The sequence below is a fragment of the Heloderma suspectum genome, chromosome 5 (genome assembly GCF_057233095.1).
Source record: "Heloderma suspectum isolate Gila_16-S chromosome 5, 16-S_ref, whole genome shotgun sequence".
NCBI classification, from domain to species: Eukaryota; Metazoa; Chordata; class Lepidosauria; order Squamata; family Helodermatidae; genus Heloderma; species Heloderma suspectum.
The window spans coordinates 208,871,097-208,896,231 of NC_139462.1; the positions used below are offsets into that span (position 1 = coordinate 208,871,097).

At 42.6% G+C, this 25,135-nt stretch overlaps 1 protein-coding gene across 1 annotated transcript in view; it reads right to left on the reverse strand.

The window, feature by feature from the left end:
• The window catches only part of PARD3 (par-3 family cell polarity regulator), a 798,354-nt gene that overhangs the window by 254,520 nt on the left and 518,699 nt on the right, over positions 1 to 25,135 (reverse strand). The window contains exons 13-14 of the mRNA XM_084859201.1: positions 13,763 to 13,951; positions 12,436 to 12,606 (exon numbers count right to left, since the gene is read on the reverse strand). Coding sequence (XP_084715327.1) covers positions 12,436 to 12,606; positions 13,763 to 13,951 — 360 coding nt within the window. The remainder of the gene's footprint in view (positions 1 to 12,435; positions 12,607 to 13,762; positions 13,952 to 25,135) is intronic.

The following is a 25,135-nucleotide window of genomic DNA, read 5'->3' on the forward strand; positions in this document are numbered from 1 at the left end:
CAGATGGACTTATATGTGGATATTTGGTCTGCTTTTACTGAAGTTTATTTTAACTTTTTAAACTTTTTTTCTTTCTCAAATATTGTAATATTTGAAACTGAGGATTTTAGAACATGTTGTATTTTTATTTTGTTCTTGTTATGTGCTTGGTTTGGTTTATTTTGTTAAAATTCACAATAAAAAAATGCGGGGGGGGATCACCATTTTTTCCAATTGTTTTTTCCACTGCCCAATTCGGATACTCAGCAGGGGACCACAGGGACTGCATGTGGCCTAAGGACCATGTGTTGCCCACCCCTGCCCTAATCAGTTTGGGATCTAGGTACCTTAAGGTCCACCTCCTCCTGTATGTTTCCTCCCTTGCATTTGATCAACACAGGAAGCTGTTTAATACCGAGTTGGACTACTGATCCATCTAGCTCAGTATTGCCTAAACCATGGCAGTATGGTTTAGCATGATGCTTCCATCAGACCGAAGTTTTCCCCAGATGCTGCGGATTGCACCTAGAGCTTCTGCATCCAAAGCTTCTGCACTTTGTTCTTCCCCTGTCAAAGGTCCCGCTCTGGGTTCCCTTGCTACCAAGGTCCAAACTACACATCATTTATTAGCTGCTTTGATTTTTCTTTTGAAAAGGAAAGGGCATTTAAGGAATAGACAAATAAAAATATGTTGCTGGCTTTTTTATACACCCCCCCCTTCTTCTTAACCACAGCATTTAAATGCATATCCAAGAACACTTAACACAGATTCATGATCCCCCTTAATATTCTTCATCCACATGGGCAGCCAGGGCGGCAAAACAGTGGTGGTGGTGGTGGTAGGTCCCCACTATTTCTATGCATGGTAATGGGTACGTGGGGATTTTAATCCATGTCAGAGATTTAGTGTGGGCCCAAGGAGTTTTAATGCTGTTTTAATGTTTTAATATAATTTTAATTATATTGTTGTTTAATTTATATATTAACTTTTGTATATTTTCGTATGTTTTAATTGTATATGTTTTAATTTTTGTAAGCCGTCTTTTATCCCAGTACTGGGGAAAAGGCAGGGTATGTAATAAATAATAATAATAATAATAATAATAATAATAATAATAATAATAATAGGTTCATTGTAATACAAATGATAAGGGTTTGATCTTGGTTATATGGTATTTTTGAGAAACATGCTCTACAAATTGACCCAAGGCCTAGCACCATGTTGCATCTAGGAGATCACACAGTACCACAAAGATAGTCACAAGAGAGGATTCGCAAAACTTGCAGTACTTCAAAGTGGGTGAAGCACAATCAGAGGACACTGTAGGAAGTATGATTTCTGTTCAAAGCTAGAGTCTTTTTAATATAAATGAGATATTTAATGAAGTTCTGAATTGTAGCCTTATCTTTCCCAGTTTGATCAGCAGTGGGGAGATTTACTGCATTGAAGGGTCAACACAATTACAATTGGAGGCACGTCAGGCTGCAGGAGAATAATAAACTTGCCGTGCAAGTGAATTAGACTCAATAAGGTTTAAATTGTGAAATGAGGATTTGTTTTATTCAGGTTTTTTCTGCCCTAAATTGCAGATTACAACTGACAGCTCTACTGAAAAATAAATTAAACAATATTCAAAGCCTCTGATGTAAAGGAATCAAAGGCAAATTTAAGAATAAAAACATAAAAAAATTGAAATGCTATTAAAAGAGAGAAAGAAGGAGACACTATCCAGAGACTGAAGTTGCATGCCAAATATATTCATAGAGATGAACTCTACTTTGCTTTAACTTTCTTCAAACAAAGGGTAAAAATTAGCCTAAATGACAAACATGACTTATTTTCCCAGGGAGATAGAGCTGTACATTGAAGTTTATATAACAAATGTCTAGGTCTTTACTGAGCTACATAAAGTAGCCATTGCTAAGGGGACAATGTGCAGCTATCAAGCTCCGAGTAGGAGTGTGTGTGTGTGTGTATGTGTTTTAGAGACACAGAGAAAGAGGCAGCTTAGGATCCTAGAGAGAGGCATAAGCATTCGCCCCAGGTAAACTCGTAAGCCTCAGTGTACAGAGAGGAGAAACAAAGGCACCATTGTTTAGATGGCGGCTCTTTGAAAAGAGTACTGGAATGTCTTACCGCTTTCATGGGAAAAGGCTTTATTCGGTGTCTAATTAGCATATCAAAAGGCAGATTTAAATCAAGACATCAACAGTCAGCCACACAAATATTTAACTGAAGATATAATGCCTTTTATAAACTAACAAAAATGAAAGTTTGGAAAGAAGCGAAGGGGAAGGCTGCACAGAAGTCTTTTAAACATTTTTTGTTGGTTCCTTTGTCAGTAAAGTTTGCATAAAGTAAATGCGTCAAACTGAGGGCAAGTTCTGTTGACAGGAAGAGATGGACAGAAATAGGGGTGGAACTAATCCAGGACCACTCTGGCACTTTATCAGCTTTGGCAACTTTATCACTCAGCCTAAGGCTGTCAGACACTCCCCTGTAGGGGGGACATACAGTACAGTGGTTATGCACTATGAGTGGGATGCCTCCAGTTTAAAAACACACACACATCTCAAAGAAGTCATTGACCCAGTTCACATGATGAAATAATGCAAAGGGCTGGATGCGCCCAATCTTTCTGATCTCGGAAGCTAAGCAGAGTCAGCCCTGGTTAGTACTTGGATGGGAGACCGCCTGGGAATCAGGCTTCCTGCACTAAGCAGGGGGTTGGACTCGATGGTCTTGTAGGCCCCTTCCACCCCTATGAGTCTATGTCTATGTCTGTTCTTGGGTTATAACTCTGGCTTGTCTCTACGTCAACAACCCAGAGTTCCAGGCTTCAACATCACAGAGGACAACCCAGGGATGGAGCATCCCTGGATGGAGCATCCCTGGGTTGTTCGGCACACTGGCAGTGGGCGAGTGGTCGGGAGTCAGCATGTTCGCTCCCAAACAATGCACTGTTAACAAATGGTGGGTTGTTTCATTGTACAAACTGGCTCACAGAGTAGCCATGTGACATCTCTCTCTCTCTTTCACTCACACACACACACACACACACACACTGGGCCAGTTTGTACAACACAACAGGCCATCGTGGGTTAATTCACCCGTGAGGACACCAGCCGCCATTATGAATACACAAGCCGCAGCCAGAGGTTGCTGTAGCTTGTCATGTCATCCGAACCTGGGGGATGGGGGGTGAGGGTTAAACAACCTTCGGATAACCCTAAAACAGGCTGTGGGTCCTGCGAGGATTGTTTAACCCTCACATAATCCCTGCCACTTGGGTTTGGACAACACAACAAGCCACAGCAACCCCAGGCCAGAGCCTTCATACTCATACTAGTGGACAGAACACACCGCAGGGCCCCGAGGGTTAATTAACCCACAGTGGACTGTCACATAATCCAAACCAGGTCAATCTATTTCTCCCCTCTCACCCCACACCCTGCAACATGAGATAATATATGTGTAGTCAGCCTTACCTATATTATCAGAGCAGCTATTATCAGTACTTCTGAGATAATATATGTGAGGCTCTTCGAGGTTTCAAAGAAATGTGCTTATTAGAAATTATTATAATTACCTACTTCTTATTTTTTCTAACCACCCTCCCTCATGTGCAGCAGACAAGCCTGCATAATGGGGGAGAATGGAATCAACCCGGCAATGCCAGGGTCTCCACCCATGCCAGAGCACCTCCAGCCTAAGCAACTCTTCTCCCCTCACACCCATGGCAGACTTTGCCAAAGTAGCCAGAACATTTCTATGACCCTCAAGCAGCAAGGTTTTCCCTATCAGCTGGATCTGGAGCATACATATTAATTACAAACGAGTTCAGGATAGAACAGCCTGAGTAGGTTAGGCTGGAATGAGGGGGGCAGCTGGTGACCTGGTGGTGTCTGTGACCACTGGAGCTGCAGAATAAGCAGCATCTGCTGAAAAAGATGTCCTTTATTTTAGATCTCCAGAGCTGGCATACAGCCAGAAATGCTAAGGTGGGAGAACTAAGATGTTTGAAGTTACTTGGAGAGCAATCCTATGACACCTAGAGAGTGTCTGGGGGGCCATGGGATAGTTCAGATTCCTGGATTTGAGGTCGGAATCAGTCCTCCGACCTCGGACCCAGGAGTCTGAGCTCCCCTCCCCCTCCCCCTGGCAGCCGGTGCAGAGAGAACAGTGCAAAAGCAACCTCGGAGGGAAGGTAATGGCGGTATTCCTGTGGGTGGGAAGGAGAGGAGGCTGGGGAGGTGGGCAGTGTAGAGGCAAAGATGGCCTCCACCGCGCCTCCTACTCTGCATTGGATGGCCGTAAGCCTCCGAACACCTGACTTCCAAACACAAGCCTCTGAACACATGGCTTATGGCCATCCCCATAGGACTGCACGGACACACACACGGTTCCCAGGTTTGCTTTTGTCAGTCATCCTACTGTCTTTGCCCATGTGGGCCAAAAAACTTGTGCAACTGGGTAGAAAAGTGATGGCCTGTATTTTTAGACACCTTGGGAAGTAAAAGCGCCAGAAGCGAACTTTTTCAAATGAAAACTGAAAAACATAAATAAGGGGGTTTGGAATATTCTTGAGATGGACAAGCATACACAGCCCACAGCCCAAGGAAGTAGCTCCCTTAACACTGGCATAGTTTAGGCGGGACACCACCCAAAACTAAGGCAGCCTTATTGGGGCTTTAAAAAAATATAATACAAAATAATATGATACACACACACACACACCACTTTATTTTAGCATTTCTAAAACACTATATAGTATAGCCAATGTTTTATTGTATAGCATTTCTAAAATGTGTATGGTGCTTTTAAGCACGCACTCCTTCCTTATCCCATTCATCACTTATTTGCTTGAAGTCATCCATGAATCTAGAGCCAAGGGAATGGGGATTTGGGCCCAGTAAAAGTAAGAGAGTGCTACTGTCTCTTATTCTTTTCAAAGTGATGTCAGCTAGCAAGAAACACAGCTGGATCATACAGCTCCTTCCTTGTCCGAAGCCGTAACGTTATTACACAAAACAGACAGTAACAGGCCCGCAGTTCACATTATGGGATTATTTTGTCCTTATGCAGACAATGCCATGTTTTAAATAAGGAATAGGACTTTGCCGCGTGGTCCTTTATCATCCAGATAAGAACAAGCTGCTTGATAAATACTAGGTACTTGATAAATACTACCTGCTCTAACTAGAACAGGTTTGGTCCTTATCTGAACAAATTATAAAGGGACAGCTAAATGGTCATTTGCAGTTCAACAACATCATTGCCAAGTGATGTATTAATAAAAGATGAGAAAATGTGAATCTGGAAAAACAGTGCCCAAGAAGTAAGTGGTAAAATTAAGTTTCCTTATTAACATTGCTTTAATTATCTTCTGTCAAAAGAATCAGAATAAAGGTTATAAATACTGACAAGAAGGTAACCTGAGATTTTTTAGAGAACAAAACTGGTTGTCCCCAGTTTTTCTATAAATTCTCCTCTCTTCTCCAGTTTCTTCCTACATGTGTGGGACTAATGTGCCCGAAGTATAAAGACCTGCAACCCAGTGCTTTTCAACTCGGAACCACACATACTCCTTCTCAAGTAATTAGGATCATGTGTGTGCACAGCTAAAGAAACCTACAACATAATCCTAGGCATGTTGACCCTGAAGTAAGTCCCACTGAGTTCAATGGGACCTTCTCTCAGGTAAATTTGAATAGGAATGCAGCCTAAATTGGATATACCCAGCTGGCTCATATGGAACCTGCCTAGTTCCTCTACCACCACCATTCCAAGCACCATTTCACTGGCACCAGTGGAAGCTGGTGGCTCTGATTGGACCTGATGGCTTTGTAGGCCCCTTCCAACCCTACTATTCTATGATTCTATGATGTCAGTGGGGCGGTGAATTTGCTCTGGGTTTCAGTCAGAACCAGTCAGAACTCTAAATAAACTATCCAAAGTGCTGAACCCATTGTGAGGATATGGTTCAGCACCTTGCATAGCTTTTTTAAAGTTCTGACTGAAACCCAGAGAGAAATCACTGCCCCACTGACATTGGAGCCACCAACCCACACTGGCTGGCACAGTGTTGGATACTCAAAATCAAGGCTATTGTGCTCTTAGGGTTGCTAAACCACCCTTGAATCTACCATATTCAAACAGCTGTAAAAAAATCTTATTAGGCCAACTGAGGCAGAATCCAGTTTTTTAACAGCCATTGTAGTCTAAAGTATGATGCCAACAAAAAGCATCAAAGTGAACGGCTCTCCCCGTCACAACTTATTTTTTTTTTTAAGTCTTGCAAGTTAGGAGTATATAAAATATACACAAAAAGCTCTTCCTGTGTACAGCCTAACTTGCTTAAAGTCCTCTTTATCATCTTTTTATTACAAGGCACTATACAAAACTCCAATTTAAATCCCAGAAGCATTAGTCTGAAGAAGTGTCATTATTCTAACAGCCAGACAAAGAAAAAGTAGCCTCTGGGTTCAAAACAGAAAAGGAAATTTTCAGCCTATTATCAGCTACAATGATTTCTCCAATCAAAATTCCACCTCCAGCAACACCTCTACAGACATCCCTCGTGATTCAAATCGAGATTTACAAAGTTATAAATCTTTGGAATCGGATGCAGAAAACAATTATGAGGGTGAACATGTTGAACATAACCTTTCACACTCTGTTATAGTTGTGGTACCTTGATAAGAATCACAAGCAATACTGCTTTCCAGCGCTAACCTGAACCAGTGACATCTTGAACAGCAAAGGTAACAGTTTCAGCAACAGAGGCCTGTGGGATTTTTGCAACCACTTCTGAGAGCAGAAATGTGTTTTAATTTTCTTAGACAAAAGGCTTGGAAAAAAGGCAGACATTGTCTATCGCGTAATATTAAACTCTAACAAAAGCCAATAGGACACATAAGGCTGGTTCTCAAACGTACTCAGCTCTGCTACACACTTTATTTATAGGCCCTGTGACTTGCTGGTGCGTAGTTGATTTTCTTGGACCAAAGTTCAAGACACTTGTTTAAAGACACTTACTTAAAACACTCTTTACTGAGGCCACGGAAGGCTGGCCCTACCATTAGGTAGAGTAAGGCAGCCACCCCTTACTCTAAGGGCAGCTGAATTTGGATGCCATGAAAGGGGAAGCAAATTGTTAGTTATTTAATTTATCATTATTGTCTTTGTAACCCCAGGAAGAGGTGCTTGTGGTATTTTGTGCCTCAGTTGCAAAATAACTTGGCCAGCCTTAGGTAATATGCATCTTGACTTTATGCGCACGTGTGTGTGGTGTGTGTGCTTGTGTATGAGTGCACCATTCACTGATCCTCCTCAGGAAGTAAAATGCCTTGGGCTGGCCCTGAAGCCATGCGCTGGAATAAGTGCAAGCTGAGAGACAACGTGCTAGTTATATGCTTCCAGGACTACCTGACATTATATATCTCACAAGCACATAGAGCACAATAGTATTTCTAATTCTGATTACCATGATGGTAGTAAGCTCAAAAATGCAGGCTGGCAATACATCATCACATAAACTCCCATCTCTCCAGCTAGCACTACTATGTTTACATCAAACTGATCTGTGCAATTGTGATGCTCATGCAAGTAATATTTGCTGGGTTCTTTTGCTTCCCTGCTCTTGAGTTTACTATCATCTGTATATATACAGTAGTAGATGCGGAAAACAAACAGCATGGCTGGCTAAGGCATGCTGGGAATTGTAGGACCTTTTCCTGTCTAAATATTATAGGATTGTGCCCTAAGGCTGCCTCCTCAAACTCTCTGTCCATCCACCGTTGAAAAGTCAACATAATCTATGCTTTTTTCCTCTTGAAAGGAACCCAAGGTTGCTTCCATGGTTCTCCTACTCTCCATTTTATCCTCACAACAATCATGTGAGGTAGGTTAGGCTGAGAGTCAATGACTGGCCCAAAGTCACACAGTGAGTTTCATGGCCTGAGTGGGGACTAGAACCTGGACTTCCCAAGTTCCAGTCCAACACTCTAACCCCCTACACCACACTGGCTCTCTCTATATGTGTAATTATATTATATTATATTACATTATATATTTGCAACATAAGGGTTATTTATTTATTAGATTTATTAGCTGCCCATCTGGCTGGCTACCCAGCCACTCTAGGTGGCGTACAATACAAATAACAACACAAAATACAACACATTTACATAATCAACTGAACAAAACAACAATGCTCTAAAAGGAAACAAAAACACCCTAACCCACCCCAATGCCAGCCTGAACAGCCAGGTTTTCAAAGCCCAATGGAAGCTCATCAAAGAGGGGGCATGGCAGAGGTCACTAGGGAGGGAATTCCACAGAGTGGGGGCCACCACAGAAAAGGCCCTCTCCCCAGTCCTCACTAGCCTAGCTGTCCTGGCTGATGGGACAGACAGAAGGCCTACTGAGGCTGATCTTGTTGAGAGACATCCTTGGTGTTGTTGGAGGTGCTCCGGAAGACAGATTGGGCCGGAACCATGTAGGATTTTAAAGGTCAATGCCAACACCTTGAATTGGGTCTGGAAAACAACTGGTAACCAGTGTAACTCCTTCAGTACTGGAGTGATATGGTCCTGCTGATGGCTGCCTTTAATCAGGCGGGCTGCTGCGTTCTGCACCAGCTGCAACTTCCAAACCATCTTCAAGGGCAACCCCACATAGAGTGCATTACAGTAGTCTAGGTGAGAGGAGACTAGGGCATGAACTACTGAAGGGAGCAGATGGTTAGGGAGGTAGGGGTGCAGCTGCTGTATCAGATGGAGCAGGTACAGCGCCACTCGGCTCACGGCTGACACCTGAGCCTCCATGGATTGCTGGGAGTCTAAAATGACCCCCAGACTGAGGACCTGGTCCTTCCGGGGCAGCCGCACCCCACTGAACACCATGTCAACCTCCCCCAACCTCCCCTTGTCTCCTACAAAAAGTACTTTGGTTTTGTCGGGGTTCAGTTTCAACTCAGTCCTTTCCATCCAGCCACTCACTGACTCCAGACACCTGGACAGGGTTTCTACAGCCAACCTTGGCGAGGATTTAAATGAGAGGTAGAGTTGTCATCCGCATATTGATGACACTGCACCCCAAACCTCCTGATGATAGCCCCCAACGGCTTCACATAGATGTTAAATAACACTGGGGAAAGAATAGAACCCTGTGGCACCCCACAAGTGAGCAGCCAAGGCTCTGAAGTCTCCTCCCCCAGAGCTACCTTCTGGTACCTGCCAGAGAGGAAGGAACGGAAGCAACCATAATACAGTGACTCCTATGCCCAACCCCTCTTTTTGGAGGATACTGTGGTCGACAGTATCAACAGCTGCTGAGAGATCTGAGGAGAACAAGGAAGGAGCATTTGCCCCTATCCAGGGCCCTTCCCATATCATCCACTAAGGCGACCAAGGCCATTTCTGTCCCATGCCCAGGCCTGAAGCCCGATTGATCCAGATAATGGATCCAGATAATCAGCTTCTTCCGAGTGTGCCTGCAACTGCAACACCACCTTGGACTGGGCGAAAGTTGTTCAAGTCTTGGGTATCCAAGGAGGGCTTCTTTAACAGTGGTCTTATCACTGCCTCCTTGAGGGCTGATGGCATCACTCCCACCTTGAGGGAGGCATTCACCACCGCCTTAATCCCCTCCCTAAGTCTCTCCCTGCAGCTCATAATGAGCCAAGATGGGCAAGGATCAAGTAAGCAGGTGGTCAGCCTTAAAGATGAAAGCACCTTGTCCACTTCCTCTGAAGAAAGAAGCTGGAACTGATCCCACACAACCAGTCTGCCACTGGCCGCCCCTCGTGCACTAACTGTATCCACAGCGTATGGAGTAGCACTCCTGATCCGGTCGATTTTATTTGCAAAGTGCTTTGCAAATGCATCACAGGAGGCCTTAGAATGCTCTATTGGTTCCCGAACAACTGGACCGACCAGGTCCCAGACCACTTGGAACAGCCTCCTGGGACAGCACCCTGCAGATGCGATAGAGACAGCATAAAAAATATTTTTTGCTGCTCTTACTGCCATGTGGTAGGCTGAAGCTACAGCTCTAACCCATGTCTGATTGTCTTCAGAGTGAGATTTTCCCCACCAGCACTCTAGCTGTTTCAACTTCCACTTCAGAGCTCACAACTATGGGGTGAACCATGGTACAGTCTGAGCTCTGTTCAGGGGGAGAAGACATTTCAGAGCCACGTGGTCTAATGCCCCAGTGATTGCAGCATTCCAGCCATCCACCAGGGTCTTGACCAAGCGACCGTTAGCATGCTCCAAAGAATCCTCAAGCACAGTCAGGAAACTATTTGGATCTATAAGACGCCTGGGACAGACCATCTTAATGGGTCCTCCACCCCTGCAGAGGGGTTGTGGAACCAAGAAGTCCAACCCCACCAGGTAGTGATTTCACCATGACAAGGGGGTGGTGGATATACCCTTGATTTCCAGATCACTCCCCACCTCTCTGGAAACAAACACAAGGTCTAACACATGACCAGCTACATGGGTGGGCCCAGTTGGAATACGGTGCAGCTCCCACGAAGTCATGGTCTCCATATATATTGCCATAAGAACAAGACAGCCAGTGTGGTGTAGTGGCTAGAGTGTTGGACTGGGAGTAGGGAGATCTGGGTTCTAGCCCCACTCGGCCATGGAAGCTCACTGGGTGACTTTGGGCCAGTCACAGACTCTCAGGCCAACCCACCTCACAGGGTTGTTGTTGTTGTGAGGATAAAATGGAGAGGAGGAGGATCACGTATGCTGCCTTGGGTTCCTTAAGGAGGAAAAGAAGTGGGAATGGAATGGAATGGAATGAAATAAATAAATAAATAAATAAATAAGAACATAAGAACAGCCATGCTGGATTAGACCAGAGGCCAACCAACTGCCCATGGTAAACCCATCAGCAGGACATGAGTGCAACAGCACCCTCCCATATTAATGAGGATGGAAAGATAATATAGGCATGGGTAGACAAATTAAATCACAACTAACAATGTTGCCCAGTCATTACAGGAGAGATGGAGATTTCTGCATTCTGCACTTTACAGCTATTGAATGAATATAGGTGGAAGCGTTTTTTGTTTTAATCTTCACATCTTCATATTTTATTTGCATCTTTTAAATATTTACTGGAGAATTTACCTTATATTTTGAAATCATTGCAATTTTCCCAGAGCCCAACAGGTTCATTTTTCAGCATTAATGTAAATAATGCTACACAGTGTGCTGATATACATGTAACTCAGTAATAAAGAACAGCTGTATCAGACTCTAAATTAGATGGCTGGAATGTGAAGTGGGACTGACTGTTGAGCAAGTGTTTGGAGATGCAGTCCTACATATGCAAAGAAAAGTGAGACAAATGCAGCAAAAAGACTCCCCAGTAAATTAATCCATGACTTTAGAAGTAATATTTGAACACACTTCTCCCAGGCCTAGGTCCAGCTCCCTGTGCATGGATCAAACTGATTCCCAAGTGCTTGCATATATTACTTGCATTTTCAGTGTGAGGGGCTTGGTTGTTTTTATTATGAAGGAGTGAAGGGGGGGGCAGTATATTGATAAGCAGGAGCCAGGAGCAGAAGCCCCCCCCCCCCACTCCACATATCAGATCCACATCAGCAACCACAAGCACTGCTTTCATGCTCTGCCACATACATAGGGTTAGGTCCAAATTTAGTTGTACTTAGAGCGGGCAGACTGAAATCAACAGGATTTGTTGATCATGACTAACGTAAGCCCCATTCATTTCAACTAGCCTACTCTAAGTATGACTATGGCTGGATCTAACTCATGTTGAATTTTCTCAAGTTTTAAAAAGGTATGGGGAAGGGGGGCGGTCTTTCCAAACTGGTTTAATGAAATCCACAAGCCCCACCCCCTGACACCACCTAATTGTAATGAAATCATGGCCGCCATAGCCTTCTAAAACAGTAGTTACGGGGCCCAGCCCATCTCTACCTCCCTGTCCCCCTGTAATTCATGCATTGGTACAGCCCTCAAATATATACGTAAAATACCACGCCTGCATACACATTCTTGAATTCATTGCTAGTATTTAGAAAAGTTTCATTTTTTCCAAACCATACATTTCAGATGTGGGAGAACACTGGTGGTGGTGGGAACCCAACTAAATCAAGGTTTCATATTAATTACATTTGGGGGTCAAAAATCTAGAAAAGATTGTCACTGTTAAACATGGCTAAATTTCTTTTCTCAGATTCGATACCATCAATGCACCAACCACTTCTAGCTACTGAAAGAGAGAGACAGAGACAGAAACAGATAATAATAATAACAACAACAACAATAACAACAACAGCAGCAGCAGCATAAGCATATGCACTTCTAAAGTTGGGGGAATACACTTCCCATGTCTTCTTCCATGCTATAATTCTGCTTGTGAAACAAAAGCTTCCCAGAGCTAAACAAAAAGGCATACTACTATACCTCACTGCATTTGCTTATTCGCCTTGCCACAATGAGCTGAATCATTCCACGTTTGTTTCCCTCAGTGGACATAGACCTACGCAGGGTTTCCATGGCATCTTGGTTCGTCTTGCCCAATAACGATTCCCCATTTACTGCTATTAGTTGATCGTTTACACGGAGTCTTCCATCCTGGCAAGGGAAAATATTGGCAATAGTTAAGAATAAAGGATGTTTTGGCATCTTTTGTTAGGGAGAAAAATCTTAATCCTCAAGAGTCCATGGTTAAATGAACACAAATAGAATGGCTCTGGAAGAAGTCATTTGTAGATGTATCTTTTCCATATATTTACAGATTTTGAACTTTTCATCATTATCATAACGTAAACAGCATACTAAGTGAAATGCACAGTGACAGTTCTTTTTTCCATTCTTGAATCTTTGGATGTAATCCTTACATCCATATCAGTTAAAACGTTGGGACCTTTATACCCCAATGGGTAGCAATGGAGCACCGCAATATGCATAACTCCCTCCAAAATGCAAAACATGCAATGACTCCCTGGTCACTTGGGGCTGCTCTATCCAACGGGCCAGGGAAGGCAGAAAGAGCTTTCCCTTTAGGGAAACCTGGTGTTTTTTATTTGGGTGTCTTCCATGGTTTGCAGGGGTAAACACAACCTTTTGCAAGGACCCTGTTCAGGAGACTTCTTTCTGCTTTGCAAAGCCTTGAAAAGTAGGACAGGGTGTTCACTTCACTCCTATGCACTCTGCAATCTTACCCATATCATCCATTCTCCTCTCTTTCTTGACTATAAACCAGGGCAGCTTTTTAACTAGCTGGCTATTCTGATCAGTGGCCACATTGTGGCTCAGGTAGATCATACTGCTGACAGCTAGATAAACAAAGAATACCGAACCCAGGACTGTATCTATTCCTCCTGCTGGGACCACGGGAGCCCTGGGAATCTTGCTGAGGGACGGGGCTGGTTGGTTGCTTGCTGTAGAATGCCATAAGGCATACTGGCCACATCATCATTCTGTTGGACATTTTAGAAGTTCTCAAAATGGATAGGTTTGGAATTTTAGACATAAAATAAGAATGTATTATTTTATTTAACAAAGTCCTGCTCACTAATTGGTGGGCAAGATGGAGAACCGCAGATGATTCACTATCATCATCATCATCATCATCATCAATAAATAAGAACATTGGAAAGGCACTAATTGTTCAAAGGGAAAGGAAGGGAAGATATGCTACAAGAAATCAATAATCGATTGCCTAAAAGAAGTCGAGTTACACGAATATATCAGAGCATTTGAAAATGCAAACTGTTCTTCTGCTTACCTTAGAAGCTGCTCCACCATTAATAATGGACTTGACAAAGATGCCTAGGTCTGCATGATTCTCCTTTGACCGGTTACCTTTCACACTAACACCAAGCCCAGCTGATCCAGAATCATTAAGGGGAACTTCAAAAGTGAGGAATTCCCTGGTGCCATCAGGTGTAAGGACAAGATCTTCTTCTTCTGCTTTCTGTCAGGAAGAGATTAATCTGTGGTATTATTTTAAGATCAGTTCTTGTTTGCAATTATCTTCTAGCTACAGCTATTAAACTTTGGTATGTGTGTTGTTTTTTAAAGAAAAGCAATCTTGAAGTATGATACGACAATAATTTCTATTGATATTCTATGGGGAAATCTGTGATAATCCCACATCTGGAACCTCCTTCAAGTAATTGTTAGAATCAGATGTGGGGTGTGTGTGTGTGTGTGTGTGTGTGTGAGAGAGAGAGAGAGAGAGAGAGAATGAGAATGAGAGAGAGAGAGAATGAGAATGAGAGAATCCATATATAAGGACAACACTTTCTGAATTAATACAAACTTCAACCTCTCAGTTTTCAAATAGGAAACAATTATTGGAGGCCTTAAAACCAACACATTTTCTATTGCAAGTTCATTTTCCTTTTCAAATAATGGCATTTCAATATTTATGTATTCCGAGCAATAAGGATACAAGCAACAGGCAAATGGATAAATACCCATTAGTCATCTGCCCTGCATTTCCTTTACTGTTGGGATTATTAACAATGTTCAAAGAAACAAAATGTAAAACACTTCAGATGGGATCAGGTAATTGTAAGCCTCTTTGCTCTTGGTTGCCAGAAAACTCATATGGGACACAGCTGTACACATCTGTTCTCTTTTCACACTCCCCACCTTTGTTCCTCTCCTCCAAATAGAAATGAAGATACCCGCTGACATGAAAACTGTGAATGGATGGATGCTCAAGGGAACCCAGACATGCATGCGGCTCATTACTATAAATTCGCTCCCCTAACAAAAGAGGGAGACAGAATGCAGATCCAGCCTTCACAGTGCTGCCTGCATTTACTGAACTATATCTAGTGGTTAGGGAAGGGGCAAAGAAATAGTACACTAAGACTGGCAGCACCCACAGTGCTTAATGTGCTTTCTTTGCCAACAGCAAATCCCTTTAGAACAGAGCAGTGATGGGTAAATTCCCCTCATCACAGTTCAGAATTGGAACAGTACTTAAGAGTATAGCTGCAGAACTCACCCCCCAAAAAAACTTTTCCCAAGAGTTCTAAATTGACTCATGATGTTGGTTGTACCTTATTATATTGCTTAAAATTTTTGTCTATTTTGTCTATTTTTCAGGGATATTGTCAGGGGGCCCTAGCCGGCCTCCTTCAGTCTACTCCAGTAGCCAACTCCAGACACAGACAAAGGATTCTTTTCAAGGCTTTATTCCTTTTACAACTTAATAACTCTATCACCAGCGACTAAGCTATGAACAGCAGAGTAACCTATGCCCCTGGGTTGGAAACAGTTGGTCCCCATTTGAACGAGAATCACTTGCAGACCCTGAACTTATGGGCTAGGGAGAGTCCCTCCCCTTTTCCCTTGGGTCCTCTGGACATGACCACTGCTTGCATGCCAAACAGGCGCTACGCCTCCTTTCCACGACCTCCATAGCTCGTCGCTCTCTGCGTCTGCATCAAGCATCCAGCCAGACCTCCTCCCGCGCTCTTTCACTCCCAGGACTGCTATCTCTGTCTGGAATGCTGGGAGGAGGAATCTCTGCCAGCTGCAGGGCCTGGGAGGGATGAGCGCACTCCTCTCCCACGGACGGCTGTTCCTCCTCAGAATCAGAACTGCTCTGAGGTTCTATGGGCTCAGTGTCCGCCCTGACAGATATGATGTTCGATTAGTAATCATGAGAGCATTATAGGCTTGGCAAATTCATAGTCTAAATTAGGCAATTCCAAACTTCAGCAGCATCACTAGAAGAGAATGGGAAGGAAAAGGTTTCCAGACACAACCTCACTAGACACAGAAAGAAATATTCTGGTCCTTATGTAATGGAGAGCTGGGGCTACTCTTGCTGATAGGTAATACCCTTTCATCACAGTAATAGCTGAGTTTGTTATTCAATGGTACTCAATGTTTACTTGAAAGCTGCATGAATGAGTAAAGTTACCAATGCAAAGAAGAGGAAGAAGAAGAAGAAGAAGAAGAAGAAGAAGAAGAAGAAGAAGAAGAAGAAGAAGAAAAGAAAAAATTAAAAGAGTGGGTGAAAATTAGTAGACCATTCAAAATGGTGCAAGCTGACAAGGGAGAGACTTATGGCAGTGAATTCCTATGTCACCAATAAGTTAATCCTTATAGTATAACACATGCGATCATAGCACTTCCTGGGTCAATAATTGCAATTTACCAGCATCTTTGACTAGCAGTCTGAATGCTGGTAAGCAGTGATTTTCCAATGATGGGGGCACTTCCTGAGGCAACTTCCTATGGGAAACAATCACTCTGACTTCTGTCAAGAAAGAGGTTGGGAGATGATTACAGCTTCAATCCTTCTCTAAAAAGCTGATATATTAGTACTACATAATAAAGTAATCCTTCTTTGCTTAGATTTCAATAACTCAGAGTGGTTTTCAATATATCCTTATCTCAATCTACCTTTGGCGTAGCACAGAATGACTTTCCTAAAGGTATACAATCAGCTTCATGGCTAAGAAAAGATGTGAACCTTTTCTCTCACATGCACACTATGCAAACACAATACCAGTAGCCTTAAACCTCTTCAGAGCCAGGACTCAATCTTAAATTCAACTTTGTAATGTGAGACCAACATTTAATTTTTCATCATACTTGTTTATATGTCTGTCTCTCTCCTTGTAAAAAAAGAAAAAGAGATAGAAAAGGCGGGGGCGGGGGGGGGGGAGGGCGAGAGATCTAAACAAGAATGGTGGTCTTACTAGTGCAACCTGTCCTGTTCTGTGATCCTTGGAGGCTCACAGGGGAAGCTGATAGTAAGATCAAGGCAGGAAGAAAGTAGGACCTTGGATAACTCTAAATTGTTCCCACTGGCTGGAACTCTCTCCTACTAGGATAATAGGAGAATGCTGTCTCAGCAGGTAGTTAAAGCCAACGGAAGCCTAAAGTAGGCTGATAAGACCTGTAGTGTGGTCAGCTCCATCACACTGGAAAGCCTGAGGGCTACTGGTCATGACACCACCCAAATCTCTGTCCCAGCCCACTGGTTGACAAAAATGCATTCCACCATACTGGCTCTGTATTTCAATTTGTTTGTCATTAATGTAGGCATGCACATGGGCATTTATTTTCCTTTGGTGGAAAGTACTGGATATGGTTTTATTACTAGAACCTTTTTATTTGACTTCAGTCAAGTAAAAAACGGATCATTTCCTGTTTGCCCTAAGGATCTGGCAAACTACCATGCTCACATAGTTAATACCTTGACATCTTCCTAAAAGAATGTTAAGAATACTATGACCTGCAAACCTGAATTATTTGAAGATCCAAATCCAGAAGCTTAGCAATCTTTTTTAAATAACAGGAATGAATGAAGCTTAGTTACTAATGCCACTACCTAGATTTAAGAGAAGCATTTATATTTAAGGGCACAATCCTATGCAGGTTTAGACATTAAAAAGTTCTGTAACTTCCAGCATTCCTCAGCCAGCATTGCTGGCTGAGGAATGCTGGAAGTTGTAGGACTTTTTTATGTCTAAACCTGCATAGGATTGCACCTTGGGTCATTTTCTACCTTTTTATGCACCCTTAAGAAGAAGACTTGCACCACAATCGTTGGGAAAAAAGCCTTTGAGATGATCAGACGTACCATGGTAGCAGGCTGTAAGTCCACCTCACCTATATGAATTCTCTCCAACTTTCCCTTGTCAGAGATGGTATAAATAGCTACATTAATACAAATGTTGACCACAGTTATCTTTTAGCTGGGTCTCCAAACCAGCTTCAAGCAGTGATTAAAAGTTAGCCATGCATCAGTGCTGTGCAGGGGCGGCACCAAGAGTACTTATGGTTGGGTACCTGCCAAGGGCCTGCAGCCCAATAGGGGCACATTGACAAGACTGCTTATACTGCAACCTCTTTGTTCACCTGCTCTGGCCCTGTCTACGATGGTGGTGAGAAGGAAGAGCAGTAGACGCTGTTGCCTACTCACTCACTGGCTCTCTGCCTGTCAAGCAAGCAAGTGGAAGCAATGATGAGAAAACATCGGGCTGGCACTGAGCATTGCTGCAGTCAGATTGCTGCACCCTGGTTAAAGCTAACAAGGGAAGGAGGGAGGGAAATGAGTGTGACAGCCTGCTCCCAATTTCTTAATCACCGTTACTAGACTGGGAGAGTTGCATCTGTACCAGCTCTGTGTGATGACAACAGAGGCAACTACACTGGCCTGGAGAGGTTTGGGTTTTTGTTTTGTTTTTAAAAATATAATAAATACTATTCTGAAACCCCTTTTTAAAGGCAATCCAAGATTTTACTCTTCAGAAGATTCAGATACTTAATACTTCTTCTTATTAAAGGGAAATTACAGGCAATGGTGAAAGTGGGCCTTCGCATCGGGGTGTGTGTGTCTGTGATGCTAACTTCACATTACAGCAGCCTTTCCCAACCTGATGCCCTCCATATGTTTGGAGCACAACTCCCAGGATTCCTGACCATTGGCCATGCTGGCTGGAGCTGATCGAAGTGAAGTCCAAAACACCTGGAGGGTACCAAGTCGGGGAAGGCTGCATTACAGTAATGATAACATTACTATCATGTTATTCTGGGGACAGAACTCAGTTGGAGAGCAAATACTTCAGAGGCATAACATTTCAAGTTCAGTCCCTTTTAAACTCTGACAAGCATCTCAGGAAGCAGGGCTGGGAAAGACTTTTGCTTTAGATGCTGGAGAACTCCTGCCACTGAACAGGCAACCCTTGTCTAGACAGATTATTACTCTGATGCACTGTAAGGAGTTCCTTAAAGATCTGTACAATATGCTCAGTAGGTATACACCACTGTCAGTGTTTCCTTTCAGGCAGTATAAAGTACTGGGACTGAATCATACAAAACTATGGGGGAAAGTGTTATTTTTAAAAGGAAAGAAAAATCGATGTAGTAAAGCCCTGCTCCCCATCATTTAACACTAAAAATGTAGTTAAGCTCCACTAAAATCCCAAGAACACAAATCATAGCTTTAAAATGCAGGGGGGAAATATGTAAAATGTGGCATTTAAAAACTGAAAATAAAAAAGGTAACACAATCACTGACTAATTGCAATAACTTCCATTTGATCTTCATATGCTCAAATTAACAACTTCAGTGTGTCAATCAAAATACTTCAACATTATTTTCATGATTAGATGATCTGTGGAATTTATTGCTTCGTATACCCTGACACCACAAGAAATAAAAACACCCGAGTCAATTTATGTGCTGTGATCACTGAACAACAAGCCTCAACTCACTCAAGAGTTCTTGCATACCATGTCCAAAACAATTAACAACTTCACAATACTCTGTTCAGAGCTGCTGCACCAAAGGAAAGGTCACCTGAAATGACTTCAGCTGAATGAATGAAGCTGCTCAAGTATGTAATTTGCAATAAAAATTCGATGGGTGATAAACTGCACAGGTGACTTCTTTGCCTCAAATTCAAACACAGCATCAGTGCACAGTAAGTGACATGAGATCCCCGGGGTGCATTGGGGAGACTTTTATAACTGCCACCCCTACCCAGCCCACCTGAAATGACGCCTAAGTGTATTTTGGCATTCAGTCCTTGTTAGCCTTGCCTCTCATAACCCTCCCTTTTTTTATTACCCTCACCTCTCCTTTTTCTCTCCTCCTTCTGTCTTCCCAAATGTTGAAATGTTGATTGTAAAGCTGTTGTGGCAGGGACCTTTAATTTGTTTCTATAACACTCTGTAAACCTCAGTGTAAAGTGATGGAACATATTACATGTATGAAGATACAGGGGCCTCAGTGATTCATGGCTGCATTGAAATTGTTCCCATTTGTTGCAGTACTTCCCAATAAGCTAAGGGGCCACCACAAAATGTAAAGGGGCCCGGTCCTGTCTCTCCCCCCCCCCGCCCCATAATTCGAGAACTGTAATGGAGGCCAGAATCCCATGTGTGGAGTAAACCACACATGGGAAAAGATGTGGGCATTTTGTTGCTTCTTCAGCCATGGATTTAGGGAATGGAACGCTTCCAGTAGCTTGCAGAATATATGTTTCACTTACCTATGTACTAATAAAGAAAGCAACATGAATCTAAAAATGCTTCTTTCAACTGAATGAAATCAAGACTTGTCCTGGAATGCCATTTTGGGATGGTGTACACACACACACACACACACACACACACACACAGAAAGTGGCTGTTGCATGGGGAAAAGCGATGGGTGAGGGAAGGCTTAAGTATTCCTCCCTCCTGCCCACCACTTCCTCTGGGCAAATAACTTCCTGATAATACTGCTTGGCAGCCAGGGTTTCCAGCTGCAAGTTGACTGAGGTGCAGATCAGGCATACATTTTGGGATGTGAAGATTAAAAAGCCATACAAGAGACACATAAATGTTTTCTTTTTCTACTGGAAGTTAATGGTCTCTCTGGTCATCTCACTACAGATGTGCATATGGACACCAGTCGTGTGACTGTATTGCCCGCACAGCTGCATTGCATGCAGAAAACCCAGATCTTTACTCTTGTGCTTGGTGATAGAGAAACCTAATGTATATTGAGGCCATCCGCAAAACGAAATTTCATACAGATTCCATCGTGACATGATTACAAAGTCACCTTGCAATGGACCAGTTATTTGTATCTAAGACTGATAACAGCTATATTTCATCTTACACCAATGAGTAAAGTGTGTGTGTTGTGTGCCAATATACTAGGCCTTGGAATGGGACTAGGAAGAGGATTTTCCATTTTTTAAAAAATTGCTGCATTTAGAATGAAACACTATATAATTTAAGATTGCCATGTAAAAATTCATAAGCATTTACAAAAACAACGAAGTTCTTCACAGAACAAACTAGAAAAGCAGGAAAATCATACCAAAAGTAGTCATAAGAAGAAAAGAGGTATTCTATTTCAATCAATAAGATATTGTATTTAATTAAGAGTTTAAAATGTGGAGAGCGGAGGAGGATGCAATAAAGAGCTGTAGGAGCAAAATGTACAAACCTCAAAAATGTCATAGGTTTAAATTAGTAACTCCTAATAACTCCCAACAAATTAAGTAGTGCTTAAATAAAATGCCCTTATCTGCTATACAGTTCTAATATGTGATCAAATTTCATGATTTTATTTGGCACAACTCGAGATCTGGTGATGGTGATTAAAAATTAGGTGTATCTGTAGAGTCTAGACCCACTTGGGTGAACTGAGCATTGCCTAATAAGTTCAGTGCAAATCTTGATAGACCATTTTGCAGGGAGGGGAGAGGGAGATGTTTCAGCCTTCAAGCAGTTCTAGAAATACCTCGTTAAATATAGTGAAATTGGCAACAACATCTTGGTTTCTTCCACATTCCAGCTCAGCAGTCACAAGCAAGCCACTTGAGTCACTGTGTATTTTATTTATTGCCAAATTATGATCTGCTGTCCAGTAAAACCAAGGGCCATGGATGCTTAGTAAGGCCAGGGGACCCAGGGACCCAGAAGGCCAGGACACCAGGAAAGGCCAGCACTGCAGAGGCCCAGAAAAGCCAGGCCCAGCAGAAATGCCAAGGCCATGGGAACCCAACAGAAGGCCCAGAGAAAGGCCCCCTGAACAAGGGCCAAAAAAGAGACCTGGCAGCTGAGCTGAGGCTGCTCCATTCCCTTCCCAAAGGCCCAGGAGAGATCTGACCAGTACTTCAGCCAGAAGGAAGGACAGCTACAGTGGGGTAGGCGCTGGCTTATATAAGCCCAAGCTCAGCCCCCAAAATGACATAACATGAGGATACACATTATGCCAAAGGGGTCCGGCCCCTATTCCATCCATCCACAAAGGTGGGGCTAGTCAGCTGGGGAGAAGCATTCTTTTCTCAGTCTAACCTATGTCATTAACAACTGCTTCTCAGGCTAAAATAGATTTATTAACAGGATAAAAGGAAAGCGTCATGTATATCCGCCCTATGGAAGAAGGTGTACAAATGTGATGAATAACTGGGTTTTTAGGCTGTGTAGATTTGGAACTCTACAAAATTCAAAACTATATATTTGACAGGTAAAGAAAATTAATAGAGCTCACGAGAGTTCCACCTTTTATTTTCTAGCTGGACTTTATATGTGTGACATATACACTGGTTATATTGTACCCTATTCTTTCACCTTGCTTCATTCAGGCTGTGCTCATAGCTAGACCTGCACTGGAAGTGTCATATTCAGTTTGTTCTCTGGGAAGAAAATTAATAGGTGAAGTTTTTCCGATCGCTGCACCTGCCTGCTGAGGTTATTATGACCCAGGTGTGCTATGTGTTAACAGGTTCTGTTAAAGATCGGCTTTTCTATCTAACAACAAGTTGTAGCCTTAGTTTCTTAAACTGTAAGTGAAACATTACAAGTCCTAAGTGTAGCTCAGATAGATACAATACTGAGTCTTCGTAATATACAAATGTATTTAAATATAATTGATTAACCAATATATAGGTTAAAACAGCAGGTGAGTAACACAATAAGAATTCTTTAAGTTCTTGTTGGCCCTAGTATTAGGGCTTCCAAAATACAAATTAACTCACAGGCAGGCTGGAGCTCTAGCATCTTAGAAATAAAGTGGTGCCTTTATCCTCAACATTTATCCTTATGATCTATGTACTCCCTGCTTTTCAGGCCTTTTCTACACCTCTTCAAGCTGTTTACCACAATTGTGTCGTAACATCATTAAAAAAAGAAAAAATGACCATTTGAAAGACACTAAGGGCGCAGTCCTATGCAGGTTTTGACAGAGAAACGGTCTACAACTCCCAGCATTCTCCAACCAGCATGGCTGGCTGGGGAATGCTGGGAGTTGTAGGCCTTTTCTCTGTCTAAACCTGCATAGGATTGTGCCCTAAGCTGGATAAATGTAGGTATGTCATTTGGTGTGCCCCTCAGGGCTTAAACTTATTATGTAAATAAAGTCGGTTCTGTATTCAAGAGTGTCATATACCATGAGGTTACAGTACAAACAATGGTTAAACACAAAAATACAATCTCTCTCTCTCTCTCTCTCTCTCTCTCTCAGGTCTCAATATATTACATACCATCACACATATGTACTCATATGTACTCATACATATGTACTGTGTTTGCCCATAATGCTAAACTATGGTTTAGTGTTATAAGGGTGAGCCTCAGGCTTGCATGCTCCCCACTCCCCTCTTCTCCTCTGATGTGGATGGGAGAACAGAAGCTGTTGCTTTCATTTAAATTCACCACAGTTTATCATTATGTTCGAACCCTAAACTGTGGTTAGTTCTAACTGGTTTGAAGTTGCCTTGTTTCAAGAAACCATAGTTAAGATTAACCACAGTTTGTTAGGTTTGGATAGCATGACAAGCTGAACTGAAAGAGGAGAGGGGAGAGTGCAAGCTCAAGTCTTACTGCGACTCACCCCCATAACGCTAAATGTTACATGTGAAATAGGTGAGCTTGTTCAAAACAAGGAGCTGTTTTATTCTAGGCTTCAACATTTAGGCAATTAACTGGTGGGAATAATGAATTAAAACATGCTCCTGTCAAATCAGGCAGCATATTTTTTAAAAAATGAATACTTTTAGTAGACGTACTTCAAAAAACGAAGGTGGCCAATTAGGTAATAGCCCTGACTTTAATGTCCATGAAAGCACTTCCTAGATATATGGCTACTTTATGAACACAGAGAAAAAGCACGCAGCCAAATACATTCTTTTGCGATTTCACATATAGCCTCCTCGTGGCCAGAAAAACTGAAGGCTGCGGAGTTCCACTAGTAGTTCTCCATTACAGAAAAATACATGGAAGAATTTATTCATCCAGACTTGAGCACTGGGCCACTAATGTGATGCAGCTTCTCCATTGAATCCATTTCTGTTTTCTTTTATATGATCAAAACATCCTACTCTAAAGCATGGCACCTTGTAGGAAAACTGTGATCATAGCTTTGATTTTGTTGGTGCTGCCATGATTGCCCACTGCTAAACTATAAAATCATGTACAGCTGATCCTTGATACACACACAAAAATTCCCACTCTCTTCCCTTCAGCTCTTCCCAAGCTAAATATTTTAATATCTGCCACATGTTGGGGTAAACATTAATTAATCATATTTGCACATATATACTAAAGCTCATTATTCTTATTAGCCAAGTTAATATGTCACATCTGGCAAAGATCGCACTTTAATACAAATCTAACAGTAGCTGCTAAATATCAGAGACTATATGCAGAGGCTTGTGTGAGATTCCATGATAGATGGGGGTCTGCTTTAGCTTGAATCTTATTACTGAGACACCATTTATATGCTAGTTCAGCATGCAAATTAGAGGCATGAGGCCTTTTTTTATTGCAGCTCCCATCCTTTGTCTGTTGCAGTTCCCATTTCACTTGTACAGGGCTGGCCTGCCCATCAACCAAGGTGAGGCACCTGCATCAGCCAGCGGAGTGGAAGGAGGAGTGAATTGTGCGGCTCCACTCTGCTCCATTACCTGCTCCCACCAGGAAGGTAAATTTCACATATTGGTTGGAACCGACAAGGGAATTCATTGGCTGCAGGATTCTAGATTAGTAACAAGTATGTTCTGAGGGACCGTTCACTCAGGTGAGATCAAATGGGGAGACAAGGAAGATCTTTACTTCATGTGAGCTGAAAGACCAAGGCATTATTGAGATTTGTAAGATTATGACTGGTGTGGAGAGAGAGTAGAAACATTGAGGTTTCTTCTTCTCCACGTAATACCAGAGTTTCAGGTGCTAACATACCCAAAAAGGTTGCTAAAAATTGTGGTGATGGCCTCTAGCTCAGGGTCAAAGTACACATTATGCTTAACAAGTAGTATGCAGCTACGTCTCCATTTTTCTTTACTTGATTACAGGCATGGGACTGCCCGATTGTGATCAGAACTGCAGCACACAAGGAGGGAAGCTTTATCTCTTCCTTCCCCAACCATAATTGTTCCCCATCTGCAGCTACGTGGGAACTTCGTTTACTAATCATTGTAGCTGCACACAGGGGTGGGGGTGTAGGTTTGAGGGTCATAGCTGGGGAGGGAAGGAATAAACTTTTGCTCCATGTGCTGCAGTCCCAATAACAATCACATCCCCATGCCTCTAATCCCACCTCTGAATACCAGGTGCTGAGCTCAAATGACAGAAAAGAATGCTGCCTTTGTGTGCTTATCTACAGGCATACAGTTGATCGCATAGG